The sequence below is a fragment of the Trachurus japonicus genome, chromosome 13 (assembly GCF_045865225.1).
Source record: "Trachurus japonicus isolate A0001 chromosome 13, Traja_1.0".
Lineage (NCBI taxonomy): Eukaryota > Metazoa > Chordata > Actinopteri > Carangiformes > Carangidae > Trachurus > Trachurus japonicus.
The window spans coordinates 16,249,747-16,260,474 of record NC_140919.1 but is presented as its reverse complement, the minus strand read 5'-3'; the positions used below and the strand labels follow the sequence as shown (position 1 = coordinate 16,260,474).

Below are 10,728 nucleotides of genomic sequence, written 5' to 3'. Positions count from 1 at the left end.
TTGTCATAATCCTCTGTTTGGCTGCAGCAGGGATGTAATTGAGCCTCAGCCTCCTTTCAGGTGTGTGTTTACCTGTGTGTGTATGTGTGGCCATCCAACTGTAGCCTGTCACTTCACCTGAGAGAAAAACCTACAGGTGGTTCTTTGAGAATAGGCCTCAGCAATGTTTTCCCAACTGGAAATGACCCAGCATGACAAGGATGACTGCTGTTTCTTAACTTTTTTTCTATCTTTTTGTTGTACCTCACTTCACTTGCGTCAAGTTAGCCGAAGTAAGATAAATTGCTACCGGAAGTAGCCACACGGACTTAAATGTAAAGCTTTCTTTTTTAATTTAATGAGAAAAATGTAACTTATAGCTTTACATAAGTGTGTTATAACATTGTGTGTTGTAAAAAAGGAGTATGAGAGCATATATTTTTATAATGTGACGGCGATATGCTAATTAACTGGGTTTTATTTTGAAGGGTTACCGGAAGTTGTTATCCTGTAGGTGTAAAATTGACACTAACGGCCAAACTCCCCCTCTCCTCCTTCTTCGTCGTGCCCTGTGTGGTCTGTAGGCGGAGTTGAGTCCGTTAAAGTGCTCAGAGAAACTGCAGCGGAGTCAGTTGAAGCTCTCACTTGAACTAGGATAATATTAATTGGGAAAAAGAGAGAGTTGGTTTTGTTTTTAAAACATTTTTATTTACGGAACAAACCCGTCGTTTGTGGCCCGGACAGCAGCAGCGGGACTGACAACAGCTTCACCTGCGAGAGAAGTCGAACCGACGTCACGTCCTGAGTCCGCGCGGTAGGTAACGTCGTTTTTTAACGTTGATGATTCCAACTCTCGAGACACTGTTCAAACGTTACATTCAAAAGTTAAACAATAGTTAAAAGATTCTTTAACAACTTAAATATTTGTCTTTCTTTTTTAAATATATTGCTAACATGTGTTTCTGACAGGTGGATTTTGTTTGACAACAATAAATTGATCATTTAGAAACTGTTTTTTGTTGTTGGTGTTGCTTTGTCAATTTATTTTCCGTTAATGATGTGTGCAAGTGTTGAGGTGCGTTCATGGTCTGTTTGCTTTCACTGTTGGACTGAGTGCTGGTGTAATGTATGAGAAACATGCTGCGCAGAGATGGCTTTTTAAAAATATATATATATATATAAAGAAGAAGATAAAAAATGTTGTAACTTTTCAGGTTAAGCATATTTACTTTTCACAAAAGAATTAGTATTTGGTCATGTTTTCTGTAAGATTTCCACACATAAAAAAAGCTGAACTAGCCTACACTGTTATTTTTGTTGGCTCTGACCTTAACAGTATCCTAGTATAGAATTAGCCTATTTAAAGTTACCACCATAGACAACAAAATCACTTATTTCACATCGATGTTGTGTCCTATCAGCAGGTCAGCAGGCTTTCTACAGTAAGTGGTTCTAGTAGCTGTTTTCTAGTGGAGTGGAGCTGCAGGCTGAATCACGGTCCAAAATATGTAATTTACCATAGTCTCAAATTAAAACAAGAGCAGAGAGCAGTTTCAATAGGCAGGTTGTGGTTGAACTGTAATTTTTATGTGCGAGCATGAGTAAGAGTTAGTCAGACCCCGCAGCAGTGGATGAAAGGCTTTCTTGCCTAAGGACAGCCAAAGGTGCGCGTGATAATTGTGGTAAACCAAGATGAGTCATAAGAAAGGGACATTCAGCTCCCTTGGAAGTGAGTTTTAAAGAATGCCACTTGGATGTTTTCATACATCTGGATTTAAGATGACAGGAGTCATCATGATTGATGACAATGGAAACTTACACTTGTAAATAAATCTGTTTTCTGTCTTTTTAATAGGTGCCGTATAAATCACAATGAAGCACCTCTCCTTGTTTTGCTTGTGTGCACTGGTGATCCTGCATGACCTCGGCGGCGTGCTGCCCCAGGCTCCGTCATACGGTGAACGGGGCTCGGATCTTGGCATACAGGTGTTTCAGCAAGTAGTCCGCTCCAAGCCTCTGGAAAACGTGGTGTTTTCACCCCATGGAGTGGCCTCCGTCCTGGGCATGCTGCTGCCCGGAGCCCACGGAGAGACCCGGAGGCAGCTCATCAGTGCACTTCGTTACAAGAAAAACGGTAAGTAACTGTGGCAGTGGCTGAAGAACGTTTGTATATTATAAACTGTGTGTTAAAGCAGCGGTTTCCAAAAAATAATAATGTTTATTCATTCTGCACAGGTCCTTACAAGATGCTGAAGAAGCTGCACAAGGCCCTGACAAAGTCCAACCAGGACCCTGTGCTGATTGCCAATGCCATTTTCACCCCGGAGACCTGCCCCATGGAGGCCGCCTTTGTCACCGCCAACAAAGAAAACTTCCAGAGTGAGACCAGGGGCCTGGACTTCAGCAACCCTGAGGGGGCAGCCAGCGAAATCAACGACTGGGTCAACAATAAGACCAGAGGTGGGAGAGGTGGCGGTGCAGGGTCTAGCAGTATATATGTATAGATGGGATCCCCATCTTTGTAGATGTCTGTGCTTGTTAGTTTCTGTTTTTGTTTGGATACTTTTCTGTCATTTTATGTGGTCTTGTTTTAGCTTCTTATTTGTTTTTGTTCTGTTTCTGTCCCCTTTTGTGATGTTGATTGACACTGGGGTTACCAGGGAGAAAGTTTGCATCAATTGTTCACTTTGCCAAACACAAATTTAAAGGGAAAGTTCAACATTTTGGCAAATTGGCCTATTGCCATAATCCCTGTAGTCATAGCAGTAGGTTCGTTATCTTTAACTTTAACTGTTGCAAGCTATTTTTAGAACGGTGGAGCAGAGCCACGAGCTGCTCAGAGCTACGCTACGGAGGCTAATTTGCTAAAATGTTGAACTATCCCTTTAATGGTCACATATGCACAAGTAGATGAACATTTTTCTTGCACTGTCTTAAAATTTCAGGGCAAAATGCAAACATTTAGTGGCAGTCTGGAGAACTGCATTTCCTTAAAAAGAGAAGAAAAGAAAGTAAAAAAATATGAGAAAGAAAAAGAAGGAGAAAAAAAATGTTTCTTCTTTTTCACAAAGTCAGTTTTCCTGTCACGTATCTAACGATGCTGCGTCATTACTTCCTCATCTGTGTTGACACAACCGTGACAAGAGATGGCGGTTCTCATGATGAAGCCTTGTTCCTGTTGTGGACGTTTTTGCCTCCTTCCAGGTCAGATCACCAGCCTGGTCGACCCGGGCATGTTGGACCCGGCCTTGACCCGCATGGTCGCCGTCAACTCCATCTACTTCAAGGGTTTATGGAAGTCGCGCTTCCAGCCGTCCAACACCAAGATGAGGCCGTTCACCGGGGGCGACGGAAACGTGCGTTCGGTCTCGATGATGTCCCAGCTGTCCGTCTTCAATATGGGTGAGTGAGTGGCGACGAGTGACAGGTCTCAGGTTTACCAGTGGAATATTCCTAATAAAAGCCATAATTTAGTATTACTGACTTTCTTTGATGCATTATACCATGTAAACACTGCTGTAGATAATTGCAGTATTGGATTTTTAAAGTGGTTTAAATGAATTGAGCAGATAAGGACGAGTCAAATGAGTCTGTACTCTGTAAATGTGCTGACATGCAGTATTCTTGATTTGTTAGATAATGGGTTTTCCATATACTTTTACAGAATGAGGGCCAGACGGTGACTTACAGTGGAGTATCGTCAGACATTGAACTGAGCCTGAAATTAAAACGACATGAGTGTGCCCACATCTTAAAAAAAACATCATTGTGTGTGTGTACACTGTACTTTCACTGGCAACAGGATCCAGTTTGAACGTGCGTCAGGAACGCTTCAAACCATTTTGAAGGAAAATGTCAGTTCTTAAGTTGCTAAAAACAGAAGTAGTCATGAGGAGTTCATGGCAGGAGGCAGGAGAACAAGTGAACATCTTCCAGGGGACGGGGTGTGTGTTTGTGTGTGTGTGTGTGTTTGAAGATCTACTGTTGGCAGCCACTGCACACCCGTGTCAGGGGGGAAATGTGCTGTGGATGAGCTGACTTTATCGCAATATTTTTAAAATGCTGGATGGTACTGGAAGGTTAAAGGTGGGGTTTCAAGTGTTTCCCATCAAAATGCATTATTGATGTCTGGTAGATGTGTTGAGTGCACCTCTAGTCCTCTTTAAAACATCTGTAAAGTCAGTTCACCACTTTAACTCAGCATTGAGTGATTGCTGAATGGCCTTGACGTCTGGACACATTTCAACCATTATGTCAATCAGCAGCTGCTCCTGCACTCTGCTCTGCTAGAGTCATATACTAAATTGTTTTAATTTATTTATTCTTTTTTTGCCAGTGTATGATTCATGATGAAGGTCAGCTCAGGTCAGGTAGTAAGGGGAAAAACATGGGCTCAGACCAGACGTGCCACGTTCGTAGGACATTGCTTAGCCCTGTGTGAAATGAAATGCTATACCAGTCAGTTGTCTATATTTAGATGAGTTGTCAGAGTTGTGTAAGCCTGATGGGTGCTGTGGGTTAGAGAGTGAAACTAAGGCTCAGCTGTGAGCATTGCACAGATGTTCCTCCAGTGTCCTGCAGAGCTGCTGCTCTCGTTCTTGTCCCCTCATTCCTGCACGTAGGTTCGAGAAACAGAGTGAAAGGTAAAATTAATAAACCACTTAGATATGGGCCTGATGCACTCACTCAGGGATTTGTATCCATATATACTTGGTTGTACTGTGTTGTTTAGTGTAATGTCCATATAAAGCAGGAAATGCAGTTGACTTGCTGCTTGTGCTGTGACTTCATGTGCTTTCTTTGTCCACAACACTCACTCATGCGTTGAAGCTGGAGTCTACTGTTGTTTAAAGAGTTAAAGGACCAACATAGACCGGCTTCAAGCAGCATGAATAATGTGTTTGAACGAAGAGAAAAGTTCCTGCTAGGTCTAAAAATAGTCGTGATCTGTGATATTTGAAATATCACTGTTTGTTTTGCTGCGCCCCATCACTCACTGATACAACACAGTGCTGTTAACAGGGAGGGAGAGTTTTTGCATTTGTCCTTATGAATATGTATCTGTTGCAGTGTGGTGGGTCCTACTGGCCAGGAAATGATGCATTTTCCGCTTCTAGTTTGTTTAGACTACATAAAAATATTGAGCAGTGATAACCACAAACCACAGGGGTCAGAGAGACACAGACAGCACTGAGGGTTGAGCCCTATTTATTCATTTACACACAGATTATGTGGCATTACACAAGTCGGAAGGAAATGAACTCATGCAAAGAAAAAACAGGGATAAAAAGACCAATATTTACAGATGCATTAATGAGGAAAATATTTAATTTGTCCTTGCATAATGAGGAAGTTAACTTTTTACTTTTAGCTTAGGAACACACACATTGAGGTAGAGACATTGTTTCCAATAAGCTAAGCAAAATATGAATTATAAGGTCATAGACACGAGAAACAGCAACGTTGAGCTCACATTAAAGTGTCAGGAAACTACAGAGATACAGAACAACAATAAAAACCACAATACAGAGGGAATAAACTACGGTCAATGTTTTAGATAACTGTCATCTTAAACAGAAATATCAGAGACACCTAATCAGCTATAAAAAGGTTCAACAGACACAAGAAATGTAATAAAAGCCATTTTTATATCAGTGATGATGATGATGATGATGATGCATGAATCAAGTTTCATCTTTGTTTGTCATCATTCATGAATCCGTGACCTCTCCTCCTCCTCCTCCTCCTCCTGCTGTGTCAGGCATGGCCACCACACCCCAGGGACTGAAATACGGGATCATCGAGCTGCCCTACCACGGCAACGCCATCAGCATGCTGATCGTTATGCCCTCTGATGAGGACACGCCTCTGTCCCGCGTGATCCCGCACATCAGCACAGCCACGGTGCAGAGCTGGACCAAGCTGATGCACATGAGGAAAGTCCACCTGGTCATGCCCAAGTAAGACAGACACACACACACAAAAACACAGAAACAAACACAAGAGCGTTGCCTTTATAAATGTGTTTAACTCAGTGAGACAAACACTGACGCTGTGTTTGTGTCTGCAGGTTCAGTGCTGATGCGATGGTGGACCTGGAAGCCCCCCTCACAGCTCTGGGAATAACAGACATGTTCAGCGCAGACAAAGCCGACTTCAGACACATCAGTGAGTGAGAGAGAGCACAGTCACAGTCGAAAACCCAAACCCAAACCCAAAAGTGACGCAACGCCTCGGGCACCTCCAAGTATTTACAACCTCTGAAAGGATTGTTGGCTGTTTACTGCTAAGAGCCCGTTAGGAGTCTGAATCGTGTCCGACTGAGCAGCAGCAGCAGCAGCAGCAGCAGCAGCAGCAGCAGCAGCAGTAGCAGCAGCGTGACGAACTGACTCACTCTCTGCTGGAGTGAAGGGCTCTACTGCCATCTGGTGGTGTGTTGTGCAAAGGAGTTTATACTCAACTCAGTGCAAGGGGGGGATCATTGAAAACATGCATTTTATATCATTAATGAATATTTCTCAATCATTTAATCAACATAATCTGATTCCCACATCACAATTATAGTAATAATAGTAATTATAATGAGGAAATAGCAGGAAATACTGCACTGCAAATTCAAACGGACACTTTATTTATGAGGCAAATCTAAATAAAACTAAACAGAACTGTAATAATTGTGTTGGTTTATTTTAATAGTTATTTTAAGGGCTGGACTGTTAGGGTTACACAACTTAATATTAACCCTGAGCTTTATAATCCCTATGAGGTGAGGCTTTATTACAGGCCTGTTGTTTTGTACTGCACTGGTTATAGATGTGGATTATAGATTGATTTAATAAGATGGTGTCTTTACCCTGAGCTGGAGAATCTGAAGAATATAACTAAATATCATCACTAGAAAAAGAGAATCACTGATAAATTTGAATTAGAAACAATTTTTTAAACAATTTTCTCTCCTCTTACATGGATGTTCAAGGAAACAAAACACATAACCGCTGAATAACAACAGAAGCTAATAAACCGAGATATCGGCTTGGATGGAGTTAAAAAAACAAAAAAACAAAAACAGGACTGTCAAGAGCACTGTGATGCTTTCGCTTCAAGTGCAGAGCTGTTAGAAGCCATTTCCAATCTGCAGGGCTCAGATATTCCCAGAGCAGCACAGCGAGAGAGAAAGATGTTGTTGTTGTTGTTGTTGTTGTTGTGTGGGCGAGACCCATGTAAAGCCATTAATGGTTTCTCATCAGTAGAACGGGAAGTTTTATCCACTGGTGCTATTGATTTCTAATCTATTATTATACTAAAGGTGCCCCAGTGCCCCAGTCGTTGGCTGGCTGTAAATAAAACACAGTGATGATGACACAAGCCATATGAATATACAGGATTTGTCTGAAGCTAGAACTAACATGTAGTGTGTGTGTGTGTTTTTTTCCTCAGGTGCTGAGCCTTTGTTCGTATCCAAGGCGCTCCAGAAAGCCAAGATTGTTGTGAATGAAGATGGAACAAAAGCAGCAGCTGCCACTGGTCAGTATTGCAGAACACGTTTGTGGTGTTTTTTTTTGTTTTTTTTTAACATAATATGTACTTTTAAAGGGATACTTCACCCAAAATCGGTAATTCACTAATTTTCTACTCACCGTCATGCCAAGGAAGGGTTTGGAGAACTTTCAGAGTCATCAAAACACTTTTGGAGTTCCAGGGGGGGTCCGGCTGGCAACGGATTTTCATATAATGGCGGCAGATAGAGCTCACTTTTGAATTGGTCAAAACACACACTATGAAACATCCAAATACCTCCATACTGCTCGTCTGTACTGACCCAAGTGTCTTGAAGTTGCCACATGAAAAAGTTGTTTGGTGTTTGTTTAGATCATACATCCAATGGTTTAAAACGGCGAATGAACATCTCGCAGCAAATCTCGTGCATGTGCACAAACATCAACAGAGCTACTGGGAGCTACTGCTACAACGAGGATAAAAGCAGAGATCAAACTCCAAACGCGTTTCGATAACTCCGAAAGTTCTCCAAACCCTTCCTTGGCATCGATTTTGGGTGAAGTATCCCTTTAATAGTATTATTCAACATGTTTTTCTTTGTCTGTGTAGCTGCCATTTTGCAGGCGCGGTCCTCTCCACCGTGGGTGACGGTGGACAGACCTTTCCTCTTCCTCATCAGACATAAATCAACAGGTAATGTCTTCTATCTCACTTATGTCACCTTAAAAGTTATTTATAGGTATATTTGTATAGTTTTAACGTGTCTGCAGCTGTGTAGGAGAAATATACGCATCAATAAGTCGGACCTTGCTGTGAGACTGATGAGTTTGCCATGTCTCTGTGTTCAGGTACCATCCTCTTCATGGGGCAGATCAACCAGCCTTGAGCATCGTAGGCGAGCAGAGGAAACGCTTGTACACTGCCACGCATGTACACACACACACAGGTACACATGAATGCACACTTACACACACACACACACACACACACATGTTGCTGTAGACTTATGTACAATGTGGACATATGATGTTATATTTGTTATAAATATTGCTTTTCATGTTGCCCATTTTCTGTAATGCATAACATGCTTTATAAAATGTTTTGCAGACTAAAATTTTCCAGTTGTTTTAATTTTTTTTTATACTATTTTGGAATTTATTACATTTTTAAAAGACACTGAATGTCAATTGTGTATTTTCTCAAGTCTGGAATGGGATCATTTTATTATTTTTGTTTTATCGTCACTTTTTTTCAGTTTAAACGTTTTTCTTGGGCCAATGTACGTCCTGTGTGACCTTGGATGCCTTTTCATTCAGCTACTTTAAAGTGATTGTGTCCCTCACTGAGGAAGATTTCTGTTCTCATACTTGCTTCATATTTGATAAAATAAATACACATATTTATAACACCAATGATTTTGCCTTACTTATATTCTGTAATTGTCGTATTCCTGAGAAGCAAATGTTTGTGTACACTCTGCTTTTTCAACTGTCTCAACGTCTGTCACAATTATAAGAGTCATTTCTGATGGTGCGTCTTTATTCACCAACTATTGAAACACAATATGGAAGAATATCTGATTATCCAAAACACGTAATAAGAAGATAATAATAATAATAGTTAAGAATCAAACATTTAAATCAACATTTCAAGTTACAGTTTTAGATTTAAAACTTTCAAATAACAATACAATCTACATTGTCAATTCGGTGATTTTAGATGTTATACAATATGAAGTTACAGTTTTGCAATAGAGAGATGGAGAGCTGTGGCAAACAATAATTTTCAGTTTTTGACTTTTATTATTTTCTAGATTAATCAATCAAGCATGCTGCATTGTATTTGTTCAGTTTGAGTTTTATTTAGAAGAAAATTTTAAAAACTAGACTTGGAGAGGAATTGGTGAATGTGCAGGTAACAACATTACTGTTACAAAAAGGACAAAAACAGATATGAGAGAGATTAACCACTAAAAGAAATTTACATTGCTTAATATTTACAATAAAAAGTGTAGTGCAATTAAGTATGACATGCACCATCCTGCATATTGTGCAATGTCAGAAAATTCCTCATTAAATCTTCATAATAAGAGTGACTTTCTGTAACTGTCTTTATTACAGAAGAGCTAAAAGAAGTTATGTTGAACAGAGAATGATCAGAAGAGACAATTTATTTCAACCATGACTAATAACACGTACAGTAACAGGCATCATCAGAGGAGTGGATGGTGGCTGCTGAACAGGCAGAACTGGCTCATTCAGTTTGTTGTGTCAATCTCAGACACTTTGGTTGTTGATATATTTTTTCTATCATCTCTTCAGTGATCCCTCACTGTTTTGAACTCCGGTGACCTGCTTTCTCCACTGATATGAGGTTTATCGTAGCCAAGGGCATTACTTTGGATTAAACACTGACAAATCATTAACCTTTATATGGACACGGGTAATTTACCTCTTTATTTTGGCATTCCCATAGCAACAGTAGTAAAAGATATTTCAGTCGTGCATTTAATTTTGTTGTCAATCAAGTTAAGTGTTTATTTAGGACAGGACTAATGCTTATTTATCAATCTATCACATCACCACTTGCCATCGTCTAACTATTTCTTACCAGGCAGATGAACTAAACTACCGGCACATTTATTCTGTGGCCTCCTCCTCTAGCTTTACCTGTTGCCACCATGGATGTATTATAATTGATCCATGGTTGCCACTAGCAACCAGTTACATTGTAATATTATTAAAAATTGGTTGCTTGCAAATTATATTAAATCAGTAAAAATGAAAACTTTTTCATACCAGCTTGTAGATATTTTTAGTCACTCACTGCAATGATATGATTATTAAAGGGATAGTTCTACATCTTGGCAAGTTTGCCTATTGCCATAATCCCTATAGTCATAGGAGTAGGTTCCCTACCTTAAATTATCGGTGCATGTTGTTTTGAGATAGCGTGGTGAATGTGCAGGTAACAACTTCTCCACCAGAGCGTTTTTGAGTTGTTGGATTATGTAACGTTATTTGATGAGTTTGATGAGGGACAGGGGACCTGTGCTGTTCACCTCCATTGTGTTCACTGAGCAACTCACGTCTCTGCCCCGCAGACCTCAAAACAACATCATGCACAGATAATTAAAGGTAATGAACCTCCTGCTATGACTATAGTGATTATGGCAGAATTGGCCAAAATGTTGAACTATATCATTTTTGGGGGGTTATACCCCCCCTCCCCATAAATTACGCCCATGAGTTA

General features: G+C 40.4%; 1 protein-coding gene across 2 annotated transcripts in view; it reads left to right on the top strand.

Moving 5' to 3' along the window:
* The first annotated feature begins 1,831 nt into the window (after window positions 1-1,831).
* Window positions 1,832-10,728, top strand: part of serpine2 (serpin peptidase inhibitor, clade E (nexin, plasminogen activator inhibitor type 1), member 2) — a 45,742-nt gene continuing 36,845 nt past the window's right edge. The window contains exons 1-8 of one of the 2 annotated variants that reach the window (XR_015037452.1): window positions 1,832-2,113; window positions 2,215-2,439; window positions 3,184-3,381; window positions 5,741-5,939; window positions 6,050-6,147; window positions 7,417-7,503; window positions 8,086-8,169; window positions 8,325-8,413. Coding sequence is in view for 1 of the 2 variants with exons in the window: in XM_085794987.1 (XP_085651113.1) it covers window positions 1,852-2,113; window positions 2,215-2,439; window positions 3,184-3,381; window positions 5,741-5,939; window positions 6,050-6,147; window positions 7,417-7,503; window positions 8,086-8,169; window positions 8,325-8,362 (1,191 nt within the window). In the remaining variant the exon portion in view is untranslated. Of the gene's footprint in view, window positions 2,114-2,214; window positions 2,440-3,183; window positions 3,382-5,740; window positions 5,940-6,049; window positions 6,148-7,416; window positions 7,504-8,085; window positions 8,170-8,324; window positions 8,889-10,728 lie in introns of those variants that run through there. The other variant, XM_085794987.1, reaches the window with a different exon arrangement.